The sequence below is a fragment of the Tasmannia lanceolata genome, unplaced genomic scaffold (genome assembly GCF_043159265.1).
Source record: "Tasmannia lanceolata isolate RefF3 unplaced genomic scaffold, GAP_Taslan_0.1 ptg000021l, whole genome shotgun sequence".
NCBI lineage: Eukaryota > Viridiplantae > Streptophyta > Magnoliopsida > Canellales > Winteraceae > Tasmannia > Tasmannia lanceolata.
The window spans coordinates 3,969,156-3,988,951 of NW_027518698.1; the positions used below are offsets into that span (position 1 = coordinate 3,969,156).

General features: G+C 39.3%; 1 protein-coding gene across 1 annotated transcript; it reads right to left on the minus strand.

Moving 5' to 3' along the window:
* Positions 1-12,270: 12,270 nt before the first annotated feature.
* On the minus strand, positions 12,271-18,571 carry LOC143855390 (uncharacterized). Its single transcript, XM_077365508.1, has 5 exons — positions 18,289-18,571; positions 16,444-18,090; positions 16,187-16,328; positions 13,910-16,061; positions 12,271-13,494 (listed from the first exon to the last, which is right to left on the minus strand). Exons 1-5 carry the CDS (start codon positions 18,569-18,571, stop codon positions 12,271-12,273), a joined length of 5,448 nt encoding a protein of 1,815 aa, XP_077221623.1.
* Between the last annotated feature and the right edge of the window lie 1,225 nt (positions 18,572-19,796).

The following is a 19,796-nucleotide window of genomic DNA, read 5'->3' on the forward strand; positions in this document are numbered from 1 at the left end:
CTCTTTATGAAACGGACTATAACTCTGTCACCCCAACGAATTTTGAAACGAGATTTCTTTCCCATGAAAGAGAATTAGAAGACCTCTGATTGGTAGAAATTTCACCACTTTTGGACTTAAAGTGAGAGAGTTATAGAGGTTATAATTTTGGGTGACGTTTCACACACTGTTTCTAAAACGGATAACAACTCTCTCACCCCAACGATTTTTAAAAGAAGATTTCTTTTTCCGGAAAGAGAATTTGAAGATTGGTAGAAATTTCACCCCTTTTGAACTTAAAGTCAGAGAGTTACAGAGGTTTTAATTTTGGATGACGTTTCGCACACTCCTTATAAAACGGACTACAACTCTCTCATCCCAACAAATTTTGAAATGAGATTTCTTTCCCAAGAAAAAGAATCTTAGGACCTCCGATTGGTAGAAATTTCCTCACTTTTTGACTTAAAATGAGAGAGTTATGGAGGTTTTAATTTTGGGTGACGTTTAACACACTCTTTATGAAACGGACTATAACTCTGTCACCCCAACGAATTTTGAAACGAGATTTCTTTCCCATGAAAGAGAATTAGAAGACCTCCGATTGGTAGAAATTTCACCACTTTTGGACTTAAAGTGAGAGAGTTATAGAGGTTTTAATTTTGGGTGACGTTTCACACACTGTTTCTAAAACGGATAACAACTCTCTCACCCCAACGATTTTTAAAAGAAGATTTCTTTTTCCGGAAAGAGAATTTGAAGATTGGTAGAAATTTCACCCCTTTTGAACTTAAAGTCAGAGAGTTACAGAGGTTTTAATTTTGGATGACGTTTCGCACACTCCTTATAAAACGGACTACAACTCTCTCATCCCAACAAATTTTGAAATGAGATTTCTTTCCCAAGAAAAAGAATCTTAGGACCTCCGATTGGTAGAAATTTCCTCACTTTTTGACTTAAAATGAGAGAGTTATGGAGGTTTTAATTTTGGGTGACGTTTAACACACTCTTTATGAAACGGACTATAACTCTGTCACCCCAACGAATTTTGAAACGAGATTTCTTTCCCATGAAAGAGAATTAGAAGACCTCCGATTGGTAGAAATTTCCCCACTTTTGGACTTAAAGTGAGAGAGTTATAGAGGTTTTAATTTTGGGTGACGTTTCACACACTGTTTCTAAAACGGATAACAACTCTCTCACCCCAACGATTTTTAAAAGAAGATTTCTTTTTCCGGAAAGAGAATTTGAAGATTGGTAGAAATTTCACCCCTTTTGAACTTAAAGTCAGAGAGTTTCAGAGGTTTTAATTTTGGATGACGTTTCACACACTCTTTATAAAACGGACTACAACTCTCTCATCCCAACAAATTTTGAAATGAGATTTCTTTCCCAAAAAAAGAATCTTAGGACCTCCGATTGGTAGAAATTTCCTCACTTTTTGACTTAAAATGAGAGAGTTATGGAGGTTTTAATTTTGGGTGACGTTTAACACACTCTTTATGAAACGGACTATAACTCTGTCACCCCAACGAATTTTGAAACGAGATTTCTTTCCCATGAAAGAGAATTAGAAGACCTCTGATTGGTAGAAATTTCACCAGTTTTGGACTTAAAGTGAGAGAGTTATAGAGGTTATAATTTTGGGTGACGTTTCACACACTGTTTCTAAAACGGATAACAACTCTCTCACCCCAACGATTTTTAAAAGAAGATTTCTTTTTCCGGAAAGAGAATTTGAAGATTGGTAGAAATTTCACCTCTTTTGAACTTAAAGTCAGAGAGTTACAGAGGTTTTAATTTTGGATGACGTTTCGCACACTCCTTATAAAACGGACTACTACTCTCTCATCCCAACAAATTTTGAAATGAGATTTCTTTTCCAAGAAAAAGAATCTTAGGACCTCCGATTGGTAGAAATTTCCTCACTTTTTGACTTAAAATGAGAGAGTTATGGAGGTTTTAATTTTGGGTGACGTTTAACACACTCTTTATGAAACGGACTATAACTCTGTCACCCCAACGAATTTTGAAACGAGATTACTTTCCCATGAAAGAGAATTAGAAGACCTCCGATTGGTAGAAATTTCCCCACTTTTGGACTTAAAGTGAGAGAGTTATAGAGGTTTTAATTTTGGGTGACGTTTCACACACTGTTTCTAAAACGGATAACAACTCTCTCACCCCAACGATTTTTAAAAGAAGATTTCTTTTTCCGGAAAGAGAATTTGAAGATTGGTAGAAATTTCACCCCTTTTGAACTTAAAGTCAGAGAGTTACAGAGGTTTTAATTTTGGACGACGTTTCGCACACTCTTTATAAAACGGACTACAACTCTCTCATCCCAACAAATTTTGAAATGAGATTTCTTTCCCAAGAAAAAGAATCTTAGGACCTCCGATTGGTAGAAATTTCCTCACTTTTTGACTTAAAATGAGAGAGTTATGGAGGTTTTAATTTTGGGTGACGTTTAACACACTCTTTATGAAACGGACTATAACTCTATCACCCCAACGAATTTTGAAACGAGATTTCTTTCCCATGAAAGAGAATTAGAAGACCTCCGATTGGTAGAAATTTCACCACTTTTGGACTTAAAGTGAGAGAGTTATAGAGGTTATAATTTTGGGTGACGTTTCACACACTGTTTCTAAAACGGATAACAACTCTCTCACCCCAACGATTTTTAAAAGAAGATTTCTTTTTCCGAAAAGAGAATTTGAAGATTGGTAGAAATTTCACCACTTTTGAACTTAAAGTCAGAGAGTTACAGAGGTTTTAATTTTGGATGACGTTTCGCACACTCCTTATAAAACGGACTACAACTCTCTCATCCCAACAAATTTTGAAATGAGATTTCTTTCCCAAGAAAAAGAATCTTAGGACCTCCGATTGGTAGAAATTTCCTCACTTTTTGACTTAAAATGAGAGAGTTATGGAGGTTTTAATTTTGGGTGACGTTTAACACACTCTTTATGAAACGGACTATAACTCTGTCACCCCAACGAATTTTGAAACGAGATTTCTTTCCCATGAAAGAGAATTAGAAGACCTCCGATTGGTAGAAATTTCCCCACTTTTGGACTTAAAGTGAGAGAGTTATAGAGGTTTTAATTTTGGGTGACGTTTCACACACTGTTTCTAAAACGGATAACAACTCTCTCACCCCAACGATTTTTAAAAGAAGATTTCTTTTTCCGGAAAGAGAATTTGAAGATTGGTAGAAATTTCACCCCTTTTGAACTTAAAGTCAGAGAGTTACAGAGGTTTTAATTTTGGACGACGTTTCGCACACTCTTTATAAAACGGACTACAACTCTCTCATCCCAACAAATTTTGAAATGAGATTTCTTTCCCAAGAAAAAGAATCTTAGGACCTCCGATTGGTAGAAATTTCCTCACTTTTTGACTTAAAATGAGAGAGTTATGGAGGTTTTAATTTTGGGTGACGTTTGACACACTCTTTATGAAACGGACTATAACTCTGTCACCCCAACGAATTTTGAAACGAGATTTCTTTCCCATGAAAGAGAATTAGAAGACCTCCGATTGGTAGAAATTTCCCCACTTTTGGACTTAAAGTGAGAGAGTTATAGAGGTTTTAATTTTGGGTGACGTTTCACACACTGTTTCTAAAACGGATAACAACTCTCTCACCCCAACGATTTTTAAAAGAAGATTTCTTTTTCCGGAAAGAGAATTTGAAGATTGGTAGAAATTTCACCCCTTTTGAACTTAAACTCAGAGAGTTACAGAGGTTTTAATTTTGGATGACGTTTCGCACACTCCTTATAAAACGGACTACAACTCTCTCATCCCAACAAATTTTGAAATGAGATTTCTTTCCCAAGAAAAAGAATCTTAGGACCTCCGATTGGTAGAAATTTCCTCACTTTTTGACTTAAAATGAGAGAGTTATGGAGGTTTTAATTTTGGGTGACGTTTAACACACTCTTTATGAAACGGACTATAACTCTGTCACCCCAACGAATTTTGAAACGAGATTTCTTTCCCATGAAAGAGAATTAGAAGACCTCCGATTGGTAGAAATTTCACCACTTTTGGACTTAAAGTGAGAGAGTTATAGAGGTTTTAATTTTGGGTGACGTTTCACACACTGTTTCTAAAACGGATAACAACTCTCTCACCCCAACGATTTTTAAAAGAAGATTTCTTTTTCCGGAAAGAGAATTTGAAGATTGGTAGAAATTTCACCCCTTTTGAACTTAAAGTCAGAGAGTTACAGAGGTTTTAATTTTGGATGACGATTCGCACACTCCTTATAAAACGGACTACAACTCTCTCATCCCAACAAATTTTGAAATGAGATTTCTTTCCCAAGAAAAAGAATCTTAGGACCTCCGATTGGTAGAAATTTCCTCACTTTTTGACTTAAAATGAGAGAGTTATGGAGGTTTTAATTTTGGGTGACGTTTAACACACTCTTTATGAAACGGACTATAACTCTGTCACCCCAACGAATTTTGAAACGAGATTTCTTTCCCATGAACGAGAATTAGAAGACCTCCGATTGGTAGAAATTTCCCCACTTTTGGACTTAAAGTGAGAGAGTTATAGAGGTTTTAATTTTGGGTGACGTTTCACACACTGTTTCTAAAACGGATAACAACTCTCTCACCCCAACGATTTTTAAAAGAAGATTTCTTTTTCCGGAAAGAGAATTTGAAGATTGGTAGAAATTTCACCCCTTTTGAACTTAAAGTCAGAGAGTTACAGAGGTTTTAATTTTGGATGACGTTTCGCACACTCTTTATAAAACGGACTACAACTCTCTCATCCCAACAAATTTTGAAATGAGATTTGTTTCCCAAAAAAAGAATCTTAGGACCTCCGATTGGTAGAAATTTCCTCACTTTTTGACTTAAAATGAGAGAGTTATGGAGGTTTTAATTTTGGGTGACGTTTAACACACTCTTTATGAAACGGACTATAACTCTGTCACCCCAACGAATTTTGAAACGAGATTTCTTTCACATGAAAGAGAATTAGAAGACCTCCGATTGGTAGAAATTTCACCACTTTTGGACTTAAAGTGAGAGAGTTATAGAGGTTTTAATTTTGGGTGACGTTTCACACACTGTTTCTAAAACGGATAACAACTCTCTCACCCCAACGATTTTTAAAATAAGATTTCTTTTTCCGGAAAGAGAATTTGAAGATTGGTAGAAATTTCACCCCTATTAAACTTAAAGTCAGAGAGTTACAGAGGTTTTAATTTTGGATGACGTTTCGCACACTCTTTATAAAACGGACTACAACTCTCTCATCCAAACAAATTTTGAAATGAGATTTCTTTCCCAAGAAAAAGAATCTTAGGACCTCCGATTGGTAGAAATTTCCTCACTTTTTGACTTAAAATGAGAGAGTTATGGAGGTTTTAATTTTGGGTGACGTTTAACACACTCTTTATGAAACGGACTATAACTCTGTAACCCCAACGGATTTTGAAACGAGATTTCTTTCCCATGAAAGAGAATTAGAAGACCTCCGATTGGTAGAAATTTCACCACTTTTGGACTTAAAGTGAGAGAGTTATAGAGGTTTTAATTTTGGGTGACGTTTCACACACTGTTTCTAAAACGGATAACAACTTTCTCACCCCAACGATTTTTAAAAGAAGATTTCTTTTTCCGGAAAGAGAATTTGAAGATTGGTAGAAATTTCACCCCTTTTGAACTTAAAGTCAGAGAGTTACAGAGGTTTTAATTTTGGATGACGTTTCGCACACTCCTTATAAAACGGACTACAACTCTCTCATCCCAACAAATTTTGAAATGAGATTTCTTTCCCAAGAAAAAGAATCTTAGGACCTCCGATTGGTAGAAATTTCCTCACTTTTTGACTTAAAATGAGAGTTATGGAGGTTTTAATTTTGGGTGACGTTTAACACACTCTTTATGAAACGGACTATAACTCTGTCACCCCAACGAATTTTGAAACGAGATTTCTTTCCCATGAAAGAGAATTAGAAGACCTCCGATTGGTAGAAATTTCACCACTTTTGGACGTAAAGTGAGAGAGTTATAGAGGTTTTAATTTTGGGTGACGTTTCACACACTGTTTCTAAAACGGATAACAACTCTCTCACCCCAACGATTTTTAAAAGAAGATTTCTTTTTCCGGAAAGAGAATTTGAAGATTGGTAGAAATTTCACCCCTTTTGAACTTAAAGTCAGAGAGTTACAGAGGTTTTAATTTTGGATGACGATTCGCACACTCCTTATAAAACGGACTACAACTCTCTCATCCCAACAAATTTTGAAATGAGATTTCTTTCCCAAGAAAAAGAATCTTAGGACCTCCGATTGGTAGAAATTTCCTCACTTTTTGACTTAAAATGAGAGAGTTATGGAGGTTTTAATTTTGGGTGACGTTTAACACACTCTTTATGAAACGGACTATAACTCTGTCACCCCAACGAATTTTGAAACGAGATTTCTTTCCCATGAACGAGAATTAGAAGACCTCCGATTGGTAGAAATTTCCCCACTTTTGGACTTAAAGTGAGAGAGTTATAGAGGTTTTAATTTTGGGTGACGTTTCACACACTGTTTCTAAAACGGATAACAACTCTCTCACCCCAACGATTTTTAAAAGAAGATTTCTTTTTCCGGAAAGAGAATTTGAAGATTGGTAGAAATTTCACCCCTTTTGAACTTAAAGTCAGAGAGAGTTACAGAGGTTTTAATTTTGGATGACGTTTCGCACACTCTTTATAAAACGGACTACAACTCTCTCATCCCAACAAATTTTGAAATGAGATTTGTTTCCCAAAAAAAGAATCTTAGGACCTCCGATTGGTAGAAATTTCCTCACTTTTTGACTTAAAATGAGAGAGTTATGGAGGTTTTAATTTTGGGTGACGTTTAACACACTCTTTATGAAACGGACTATAACTCTGTCACCCCAACGAATTTTGAAACGAGATTTCTTTCACATGAAAGAGAATTAGAAGACCTCCGATTGGTAGAAATTTCACCACTTTTGGACTTAAAGTGAGAGAGTTATAGAGGTTTTAATTTTGGGTGACGTTACACACACTGTTTCTAAAACGGATAACAACTCTCTCACCCCAACGATTTTTAAAATAAGATTTCTTTTTCCGGAAAGAGAATTTGAAGATTGGTAGAAATTTCACCCCTATTAAACTTAAAGTCAGAGAGTTACAGAGGTTTTAATTTTGGATGACGTTTCGCACACTCTTTATAAAACGGACTACAACTCTCTCATCCCAACAAATTTTGAAATGAGATTTCTTTCCCAAGAAAAAGAATCTTAGGACCTCCGATTGGTAGAAATTTCCTCACTTTTTGACTTAAAATGAGAGAGTTATGGAGGTTTTAATTTTGGGTGACGTTTAACACACTCTTTATGAAACGGACTATAACTCTGTAACCCCAACGGATTTTGAAACGAGATTTCTTTCCCATGAAAGAGAATTAGAAGACCTCCGATTGGTAGAAATTTCACCACTTTTGGACTTAAAGTGAGAGAGTTATAGAGGTTTTAATTTTGGGTGACGTTTCACACACTGTTTCTAAAACGGATAACAACTTTCTCACCCCAACGATTTTTAAAAGAAGATTTCTTTTTCCGGAAAGAGAATTTGAAGATTGGTAGAAATTTCACCCCTTTTGAACTTAAAGTCAGAGAGTTACAGAGGTTTTAATTTTGGATGACGTTTCGCACACTCCTTATAAAACGGACTACAACTCTCTCATCCCAACAAATTTTGAAATGAGATTTCTTTCCCAAGAAAAAGAATCTTAGGACCTCCGATTGGTAGAAATTTCCTCACTTTTTGACTTAAAATGAGAGTTATGGAGGTTTTAATTTTGGGTGACGTTTAACACACTCTTTATGAAACGGACTATAACTCTGTCACCCCAACGAATTTTGAAACGAGATTTCTTTCCCATGAAAGAGAATTAGAAGACCTCCGATTGGTAGAAATTTCACCACTTTTGGACTTAAAGTTTGAGAGTTATAGAGGTTTTAATTTTGGGTGACGTTTCACACACTGTTTCTAAAACGGATAACAACTCTCTCACCCCAATGATTTTTAAAAGAAGATTTCTTTTTTCGGAAAGAGAATTTGAAGATTGGTAGATATTTCACCCCTTTTGAACTTAAAGTCAGAGAGTTACAGAGGTTTTAATTTTGGATGACGTTTCACACACTCTTTATAAAACGGACTACAACTCTCTCATCCCAACAAATTTTGAAATGAGATTTCTTTCCCAAGAAAAAGAATCTTAGGACCTCCGATTGGTAGAAATTTCCTCACTTTTTGACTTAAAATGAGAGAGTTATGGAGGTTTTAATTTTGGGTGACGTTTAACACACTCTTTATGAAACGGACTATAACTCTGTCACCCCAACGAATTTTGAAACGAGATTTCTTTCCCATGAAAGAGAATTAGAAGACCTCCGATTGGTAGAAATTTCACCACTTTTGGACTTAAAGTGAGAGAGTTATAGAGGTTTTAATTTTGGGTGACGTTTCACACACTGTTTCTAAAACGGATAACAACTCTCTCACCCCAACGATTTTTAAAAGAAGATTTCTTTTTCCGGAAAGAGAATTTGAAGATTGGTAGAAATTTCACCCCTTTTGAACTTAAAGTCAGAGAGTTACAGAGGTTTTAATTTTGGATGACGTTTCGCACACTCCTTATAAAACGGACTACAACTCTCTCATCCCAACAAATTTTGAAATGAGATTTCTTTCCCAAGAAAAAGAATCTTAGGACCTCCGATTGGTAGAAATTTCCTCACTTTTTGACTTAAAATGAGAGAGTTATGGAGGTTTTAATTTTGGGTGACGTTTAACACACTCTTTTTGAAACGGACTATAACTCTGTCACCCCAACGAATTTTGAAACGAGATTTCTTTCCCGTGAAAGAGAATTAGAAGACCTCCGATTGGTAGAAATTTCCCCACTTTTGGACTTAAAGTGAGAGAGTTATAGAGGTTTTAATTTTGGGTGACGTTTCACACACTGTTTCTAAAACGGATAACAACTCTCTCACCCCAACGATTTTTAAAAGAAGATTTCTTTTTCCGGAAAGAGAATTTGAAGATTGGTAGAAATTTCACCCCTTTTGAACTTAAAGTCAGAGAGTTACAGAGGTTTTAATTTTGGATGACGTTTCGCACACTCTTTATAAAACGGACTACAACTCTCTCATCCCAACAAATTTTGAAATGAGATTTCTTTCCCAAGAAAAAGAATCTTAGGACCTCCGATTGGTAGAAATTTCCTCATTTTTTGACTTAAAATGAGAGAGTTATGGAGGTTTTAATTTTGGGTGACGTTTAACACACTCTTTATGAAACGGACTATAACTCTGTCACCCCAACGAATTTTGAAACGAGATTTCTTTCCCATGAAAGAGAATTAGAAGACCTCCGATTGGTAGAAATTTCACCACTTTTGGACTTAAAGTGAGAGAGTTATAGAGGTTTTAATTTTGGGTGACGTTTAACACACTGTTTCTAAAACGGATAACAACTCTCTCACCCCAACGATTTTTAAAAGAAGATTTCTTTTTCCGGAAAGAGAATTTGAAGATTGGTAGAAATTTCACCCCTTTTGAACTTAAAGTCAGAGAGTTACAGAGGTTTTAATTTTGGATGACGTTTCGCACACTCCTTATAAAACGGACTACAACTCTCTCATCCCAACAAATTTTGAAATGAGATTTCTTTCCCAAGAAAAAGAATCTTAGGACCTCCGATTGGTAGAAATTTCCTCACTTTTTGACTTAAAATGAGAGAGTTATGGAGGTTTTAATTTTGGGTGACGTTTAACACACTCTTTTTGAAACGGACTATAACTCTGTCACCCCAACGAATTTTGAAACGAGATTTCTTTCCCGTGAAAGAGAATTAGAAGACCTCCGATTGGTAGAAATTTCCCCACTTTTGGACTTAAAGTGAGAGAGTTATAGAGGTTTTAATTTTGGGTGACGTTTCACACACTGTTTCTAAAACGGATAACAACTCTCTCACCCCAACGATTTTTAAAAGAAGATTTCTTTTTCCGGAAAGAGAATTTGAAGATTGGTAGAAATTTCACCCCTTTTGAACTTAAAGTCAGAGAGTTACAGAGGTTTTAATTTTGGATGACGTTTCGCACACTCTTTATAAAACGGACTACAACTCTCTCATCCCAACAAATTTTGAAATGAGATTTCTTTCCCAAGAAAAAGAATCTTAGGACCTCCGATTGGTAGAAATTTCCTCACTTTTTGACTTAAAATGAGAGAGTTATGGAGGTTTTAATTTTGGGTGACGTTTAACACACTCTTTATGAAACGGACTATAACTCTGTCACCCCAACGGATTTTGAAACGAGATTTCTTTCACATGAAAGAGAATTAGAAGACCTCCGATTGGTAGAAATTTCACCACTTTTGGACTTAAAGTGAGGGAGTTATAGAGGTTTTAATTTTGGGTGACGTTTCACACACTGTTTCTAAAACGGATAACAACTCTCTCACCCCAACGATTTTTAAAAGAAGATTTCTTTTTCCGGAAAGAGAATTTGAAGATTGGTAGAAATTTCACCCCTTTTGAACTTAAAATCAGAGAGTTACAGAGGTTTTAATTTTGGATGACGTTTCGCACACTCCTTATAAAACGGACTACAACTCTCTCATCCCAACAAATTTTGAAATGAGATTTCTTTCCCAAGAAAAAGAATCTTAGGACCTCCGATTGGTAGAAATTTCCTCACTTTTTGACTTAAAATGAGAGAGTTATGGAGGTTTTAATTTTGGGTGACGTTTAAAACACTCTTTATGAAACAGACTATAACTCTGTCACCCCAACGAATTTTGAAACGAGATTTCTTTCCCATGAAAGAGAATTAGAAGACCTCCGATTGGTAGAAATTTCACCACTTTTGGACTTAAAGTGAGAGAGTTATAGAGGTTTTAATTTTGGGTGACGTTTCACACACTGTTTCTAAAACGGATAACAACTCTCTAACCCCAACGATTTTTAAAAGAAGATTTCTTTTTCCGGAAAGAGAATTTGAAGATTGGTAGAAATTTCACCCCTTTTGAACTTAAAGTCAGAGAGTTACAGAGGTTTTAATTTTGGATGACGTTTCGCACACTTTTTATAAAACGGACTACAACTCTCTCATCCCAACAAATTTTGAAATGAGATTTCTTTCCAAAGAAAAAGAATCTTAGGACCTCCGATTGGTAGAAATTTCCTCACTTTTTGACTTAAAATGAGAGAGTTATGGAGGTTTTAATTTTGGGTGACGTTTAACACACTCTTTATGAAACGGACTATAACTCTGTCACCCCAACGAATTTTGAAACGAGATTTCTTTCCCATGAAAGAGAATTAGAAGACCTCCGATTGGTAGAAATTTCACCACTTTTGGACTTAAAGTGAGAGAGTTATAGAGGTTTTAATTTTGGGTGACGTTTCGCATACTCTTTGAAAAACGGACAACAACTCGCTCACCCCAATGATTTTTAAAACAAGATTTCTTTTCCCGGAAAGAGAATTTGAAGATTGGTAGAAATTTTACCACTTTTGAACTTAAAGTCAGAGAGTTACACAGGTTTTAATTTTGGATGACGTCTCGCACACTCTTTATAAAACGGACTACAACTCTCTCATCCCAACAAAATTTGAAATGAGATTTCTTTCCGAAGAAAAAGAATCTTAGGACATCTGATTGGTAGAAATTTCACAACTTTTTGACTTCAAATGAGAGAGTTATGGAAGTTTTAATTTTGGGTGACGTTTCACACACTCTTTTTAAAATGGACCAAAACTCTCTCAGCCCACCGAATTTTTAAATGAGATTTTTTTACTTGAAAGAGAATTTGAAGACATCTAATTGATAGAAATTTCTCCACTTCTCGACTTAAAATGAGTGAGTTGTGGACGTTTTAATTTTGGGTGACGTTTCACACACTCATTATAAAATGGTCCAAAACTCGCTCGCCCTACCGAATTTTTAAATGGGATTTTTTTCGTTGAAAGAGAATTTGAAGTCCACTAATTTTTTATTTTTTTTGATTGGTAAGCTGGGGTTAGGCAGACCCCGACCGGATATATTAAAACCAATAAGCAAGAATTACAAGGGGGGCCCAGATGGGCAGTAAAGGCATAGAGCCAAAAGGAGAATCAAAGAGCAGTGCAGAAGAATCCCACAGTTGGGGGTACATATAGCCCCCCAACACCAACAACTAACCACAGCATTGATCACCGCTGCAGATCTGAAGGTCACATCGATAACCCTACACACGAGGGTAAAGGTGGCCGGTTGCATCAAGATCCAGGATATCCCTAAGAGTTGGGGGGATAGTAGAAGGGAGGAGGACAGCTCCTTCGCAACAACAGTCGGGCTTAGACAGGAAGTCTGCGGCCCCGTTCGCTTCTCTCCAAATATGAGACAATTTCCAGTTCTGAATGTTTCTGAGGGCGTCACGAATTTCTTCAACAATTGGAATGGCTTTCCAGGGACACTCCCACTTTTCTAAGATCACATTTACTGCAACCAAAGAATCGGATTCAATCCAGATTGATTCATACCCTTCCGAGCGCGCGAGTATGATCCCATGGAGGATGGCTTTCATTTCCAGAAGATGGATCTCCTCACAGCCCGACCGAAGAGAGAACATGACTTGGACCTCCCCCATCGAGTTCCGAATTAAGCCCCCTATTCCACCCATCCCATTGTGAACAGCAGCATCAGTATTAATCTTGTAAAATTCATGATCCGGCCTGATCCAGGAGCAGAAGACAGCGTCGGTTTTCACTTGGATACAAGGAAGACCAAAATTTGCGGCAGTTGCAACATTTTTCCGGCTAATAACATCGTCCAGGTGAAGATGAGCAAGCCTAGAATGAATGATACTGAGGCAACTGTGGAGGGTACTCGTCTTATGGCAAGGGTGCTTCCCGTGCAGCCGGCTATTCCTTTCTCTCCATATCATGTACACCACCACACAGAAACTAAGTCGCATAATCGAGGTGGCTTGCCCATCCCTTTTAAACTTTTCCCGGATCCACATTTCTTCCTGTAAGAGGGTCTTGAGCGGCTTCCTCCTGAACCCACACCGCCACAGAATAGATTTCCAGATCCATGCCGAATAGGAGCATCGAAAGAAGAGATGGTTCACCGATTCAGGGCCAGCGTTACAGAGCAGACAACTGAGATCTCTGTGGGATCCGAGGAAGCATAGCCTGTCCCGAGTACTGAGCCTGTTTTGCATTGCTTGCCAGGTGGTGAAGCTGTACCTAGGGATATGGCCTTTATGCCAGACAGTCTTGAACCAGGGAACCTCAGCCCAACGAGTTCTACATTGGTTCCAAGCAGATCTGAGAGAAAATTTCCCATTTGGGTTGCCCTTCCAAATAATTCTGTCGACTTCGTGATGGGAGAACAGCCCAGTTTTCATAATCCTGTGGAGTTGGGGCAAGTAAGCTTGGTGGAGGATGTGAGCCCAACTTCCATCTTGCTGCATGCATTCAATGGATGTCTGCTTAGTTAGACAGAACAGCTCGCCTTCAGTTGTTTGAGTGTGGACGGGTCCATCCGGATGCCACGGGTCAGTCCAAAAATCGATGTTTCTACCTTTGCCCACACAATAGCACATAAAGGGCTTCACCAAAGTTCTACAATTAAAGATACTTCTCACCCCCCAGGCCGGGTTCGAAGGCATAGGCCTATTCCAAAAGGAACTTTTCTTGAGGTATTTGATTTTGAACCATCTAACCCACAGAGATTCCCTGTTCTGAACAATGTGCCAGAGGAGTTTTAATTGAGAGGCTCTATTGATATCAACAACGCTGCGGATCCCCACACCCCCTTCTCTTTTTGGTCGACAGACCGAAGCCCAAGCAATTGGAGAGTATTGATTCTGTTGGTCAGACCCCCCCCCAGAGGAAATTTCTGAATATTTTCTCAATCTCGAGCAGAATTTCCATGGGGATGTTGTAGGTAGCAGACCAATAAATCTGGAAGGAGGTGAGAACAGCTTTGATCAATTCGATTCGCCCCGCCCGGGATAGCTTTTTGTTATTCCACATGCCTAATCTGCTCCGAATTTTGGTTAATAATGGCTGACAATCGTGGCTGGACAGTCTCTTGGTAATCAGAGGGAGACCCAAGTATTTAATGGGGAGCGAACCTTCCTTGATGTAGAGGGAAGAGCAAATCAGGTCTTTGAGCTGAGCAGAAGTGCCGGACAAGAAAGCTTCACTTTTCTGGAAGTTAACATCTAGACCAGCAATGCGCTTGAAAGATTGGAGACATTCCTTGATCCCTGCAACAGATTCGAGGTCTGGGGTGATGAAAACCATGACATCATCAGCATACATGACATGATTTATATTAAGATTTCCTTTGGAAAACGGAGTTTTGATTTTACCCAAGGCTTGAGCCGAATTCAACATGCAGGAGAAGATTTCCATTACCAGGCAGAATAACAGAGGGGACAGGGGATCTCCTTGCCTTAGCCCATTAGAGGACTGAAAGAAGCCCTTCGGAGAACCATTGAGAAGCACCGAGAAAGAAGGAGAGGCAATGCACTTTGAAATCCAGGTGCACCACAAGGTGGGGAAACCAATTTTTCTCATGAATCCAAGGAGGGCTTCATGAATAACATAATCATAAGCTTTTTTCAGGTCAAGCTTTAAACATAAGGCTTTAGTGTTCGAGGCCTTGTGGAAGTTGTGGCACAGGTCATGGGAGAGGAGGACATTATCTTGGATAAGCCGATCCTTGATGAAAGCAGATTGATTAGGGCTGACAATTCTGTTCAGAACTTTGCTGAGTCTAGACGCCAGCAGCTTGGATATGATTTTATAGAAGAAATTGCACAAGGAGATGGGTCTAAAATGGTTGGGGGAGGATGCTCCACTACATTTTGGAATCAGAGCTATGAAAGTGGTATTGAATGCAGGAAGGAGGTTGCCAGTTCGAAAGAAATAATGGATGGCTTCAACAACCTCAGTCGCAATTAGGTACCAGAAGTGCTTAAAAAAGACCCCATTAAAGCCATCAGGACCAGGGGCTCGGTTCCCATCACACTTGAAAACCACCTCCTTTATTTCCTCGGCCTGGAAAGGTCTGACAAGGTCACGGGCATCATCAAGGGACAGTTTATACTGGGGGGCAGGAAGATCTCCAGTCATAGGGCAATTGTGGTTAAGCAAGCAAGAGAAGTGATTAACCAGGATATCCGCAATTCCCTTGGGTTCAGTACAAAGCTCACCATTATCATCTTCAATTGCCTGAATCTGGTTCTGGTTTCTGCGCATGGACATGGCAGAGTGAAAATATTCAGTATTAGAGTCACCAAGATTAAGCCAGTCAACTCTGGATTTTTGATGAAACAAACTCTCCTCCTGCTGGGCAGTCCGGGTGAACTTCTCTCTGATGTCTTGTTCCGCAGCTCTGAGGCTAAGGTTCCGAGGGTCCAGACCAATCTTAGTTTGGATCTCATCTAAATCTTTTCTGAATTGAGGAGCCAGGATGTCAATCCTCCCGAAGCTATTATGATTCCAGATTTTTATAGCTCTCTTTGTACCTTGGAGTTTCTTGAAGATTCTGAACATTGGATTTCCACTGATCTTCAGGTGCCAAGCTCTCTCAACAACCTCATAGAGGGAAGTATCAGAAAGCCACATGTTATGGAATTTGAAAGGTTTTCCCCCTGTAGACTGCACTGGAGAAGTGGAGACAATGATAGGGGAGTGATCAGACAACCCAGGATTTTTGTAGTGAACATAGGAGATTGGGAACCCATGTAGCCATTCCTCATTCACTAAAGCTCTGTCAAGCCTACGAAGTTTAAGGTGACCAGTGCGAGAACTGTTAGTCCAAGAGAGAGTTTGCCCAACGGATCTTAAGTCAAGAAGAGAGCAGTCCTCAATACAAGCATTGAACTCATTCATGTCGGAGGTGTTTGGATCAGCTCCTCCCCATCTCTCATCAGCAAAACGAGTGATATTGAAATCTCCCAAGGCAATCCAAGGAACCGGAGCAGCCGGAACAAGCTCCACTAAAGATGACCAGAGTTGCCTGCGCTCGAGAGCATCGTTAAATGCATAGATAGCAGATAGATGAATACAGTGACCAGTCAAGATACAGTAACATCCCCCGTGGATAATTTGGGAATTCATATAGAGGACTTGAAAGGATATCACCTTTGGGTCCCAGAGGACCCAGATTCATAATTTCCCAGAGGACTTGAAAGGATATCACCCTTGCCACAGAATTCATAATTTGTTTGGCACTTCCAATTTTCGCTAATTTCAGACAAGAACCTCTGCACGTCGACTTCCTTGGCTTTGGGTTCAGACAGACACAAGAGGGAGAGCTTATTCTCTTGGATGATCCGTTTTATATCCCCCCTTTTAGTTTCGGAGCAAAGGCCCCTAACATTCCAAGCTCCTAGAATTACCATCAGAACAAGGTGGGAGAAGTTTGATGGGCCTGCCAGAAGGAAGCATTACGCAGGCATGGAGTTGGGAACTATCATGGCCATTTAAGTCCTGAGCCTCCTGAACTTGAGCTTCAACCATAACTGGGCTTTCCTCAGGAATTCCACCTGATGAGGATGTGACATGGACGAATTCTTTTCCAAGACAACCTACCAATTTATCTCGATCGTCTATATTAGATTCGACTTGATCCTCACTCTCTTCCCCCTCTTCATTTTCATTTCCTTCAACATCAGCCAGGGCATCAAAGCTGTTTTGAATCTGGATTGCTGTATCCACCACATGGGCACTGACACCACTTAGAATTCTGCTATGCTCCACAACTTGGGGGAATATACAGGTGGGTTTGACTGGCCTTTCCTCCTGGTCTCTAGCAGGTTTTACTGCTTGTAGGGGTTGCTTAGAGGGATTTTTTACTGGTCGCCATTCCTGCTTATGGTTGTGCTGCGCAACCTGAACATTTTTGGGGCATGCTTCCGAGGTATGACTGAAGTCAATACAGGTTTTACAGGCTGATGGTTTCCAGTCATATTGCACTTTTTGGTTGTGGATCCCATAAGGGGTGTGTATGGGAATGGTTTCGGGAAATTCTGCCCCTGCTTCCACTTCCACACACATACGAGCGTAACTTAGTCTTGTTTCTTCAGCAATCCTTGAATCCATGTACAAAGGATTCCCTATGAAACTGGCTATTTTACTTAATCCTTTAGCACTCCAGAACTCAAGAGGCAAACCTGGAAGACGAACCCACACAGGGATTGAGGTAAGGTTTAGCTTCTCGAGAGGTGTCCCTGGTTTCCACTTTCGTAAAATCAAAGGTCTCCCCGCATAGGAGTGCTCCCCTGATTCCAGCACTGAGTCACAATCCTCCAGACAGGTGAACTGAAATAAATAAAACCCATTTGAGAGAGTAAAAATCTGCAGCTCTCCTTTAAGGTTCCACTTTCGTGAGAGATTTTCTCTCAGATTCATGAAGTATGGCCTCCTACCAATAAAGTATCCCACCAAAGAAGTTCTCCATTTACAGCCAATCTCCTCAAGCTCCTCATTCTCGAAAGAAATCCTCTTCTTCCCCGAATCAGCAGCTACAGGGTTTACAAACTCAAGTTTTGAAAGACCCTTAGTAGACTTTTCCCCAAAGAGGGATCTCCAAGGACTGGTTTTAGCTTGGGTAGCAGCAGCTCCTGTTGCTGATTGAGTAGCATCAGACCCATCAGTTTCCAGGGGCAGGGGAATGGGCGTTGGATCTGTCCCAACAGAGTGGGCGGGAAAATCTGAGCTGGGAGAAGGAGTTGTTTCATTTGAAATTGCAATTGGGCGGGAATAATTCCCAGGGGTGGAAAAGATAAATGAGTGGGGGTGTGGATTAATGCTGATTTTCTCTGTTTTTGCTGCTGCAATCAGCTTTTGATTTAAAAAAGGACTGGGTTCTGGAGAGAGAACAAAGCTGGTTGGGAATGAGGAGGGAACAGATAAGGTTGGGACAGAGGAGACGTCAGGTGGTAGGTGTTGACTGTCAGGGGTCACAGCAGAAACTGTTGGGCAATGGGTAATGGAAGAAATTCCCAGAATGGAAGGTTTCCCTCCAGCTGTCTCTTCTTCTCCAACTTGCAGATTCAGAGGTAAGAAGCAGCTCAAGGATGGAGGGGGAGGAGCACGAAATTATTGTGTGGACTGGAGGTCAGGTCTTTGGGATTTTCGAGGAGTAGGAGTTTTCACAGGAATTGTAGAATTCTGCTTTGATTTTTTCAGAGAGCTTGTAATCTGAGCTGGGGTTATGGTAAACCTTTTGTGCACTCTAGTACCTCTCCTGAAATGGGTTGAGGGTTCAGGATCCTCAAGAGGGAACAGTTCTTTCAGGTATGCCACCCGCTGGACAGAATTCATACCTGGTTCAGAGAGAGGAGATGGCTTTTCGTCAACACAGGAAGGGAGCCCATCTAAGAAATAGTTATCCTCAAGCCCACAAACTGCTTGAGGCACATTTCCATGGGGTGAGGGAGAATGGCCAAGACCAGCTGGTGTTGGATGTGCCCAGAAACGGCCGTCCAAAACAGCAGACTTTCCCGGGTCAGGAGGAATCTCCATGGACTGGAATTCCTCCAAAATCTCTCACAGCAGACCGAATAGCTTCCCAGGAAGAAGGAGAAAACCGAGAAGGGCTTGGGCCCTTGGCCTCCAGCCGGCTGGCCGGAGGAAGAAGATGATCTCCTCGAAGAGGAGATTTTCTCACACTAGAAATGCAGAGCTTCTCACACTAGAAATGCATAGCTTCTCCCAAAGAGGGATCTCACCAAAGAGCGATCCTTCCTTGATAAAAAAGTCCACTAATTTGTTAGAAATTTCACCACATTTGGACTTGAAAAGAGAGACTTATGGTGGTTTTAATTTTGGGTGACGTTTCGCACACTCTTTTTAAGACGGACAACAACTCTCTCACCCCAATGATTTTTAAAACAAGATTTTTTTCCCCGTAAAGAGAATATGAAGATTGGTAGAAATTTCACCACTTTTGAACTTAAGGTGAGAGAGTTGCAGAGGTTTTAATTTTGGATGACGTTTCGCACACTCTTTATAAAACGGACTACAACTCTCTCATCCCAACAAATTTTGAATTGAGATTTCTTTCCCAAGAAAAAGAAGCTTAGGACCTCCGATTGGTAGAAATTTCACAACTTTTTGACTTAAAATGAGAGGGTTATGGAAGTTTTAATTTTGGGTGACGTTTCACACACTCTTTATAAAATGGACCAAAACTCTCTCATCCCACCGAATTTTTAAATGAGATTTTTTCCGTTAAAGGAGAATTTGAAGACCTTCAATTGGTAGAAATCTCAAACTTTTGGACCTTAAATGAGAGAGTTATGGAGGTTTTAATTTTGGGTGACGTTTCGCCCACTGTTTACAAAATGGACCAAAATGCTCTCTCTCACCCCATCAAATTTTGAAACGAGATTTCTTTCCCATGAAAGAGAATTAGAAGACCTCCGATTGGTAGAAATTTCACCACTTTTGGACTTAAAGTGAGAGAGTTATGAGGTTTTAATTTTGAGTGACGTTTCGCACACTCTTTATAAGACGGACAACAACTCTCTCACCCCAACGATTTTTAAAACAAGATTTCTTTCCCCGGAAAGAGAATTTGAAGACTGGTAGAAATTTCACCCCTTTTGAACTTAAAGTCAGAGAGTTGCAGAGGTTTTAATTTTGGATGACGTTTTGCACACTCTTTATAAAACGGACTACGACTTTTCTCATTCCAACAAATTTTAAAATGAGATTTCTTTCCCAAGAAAAAGAATCTTAGGACCTC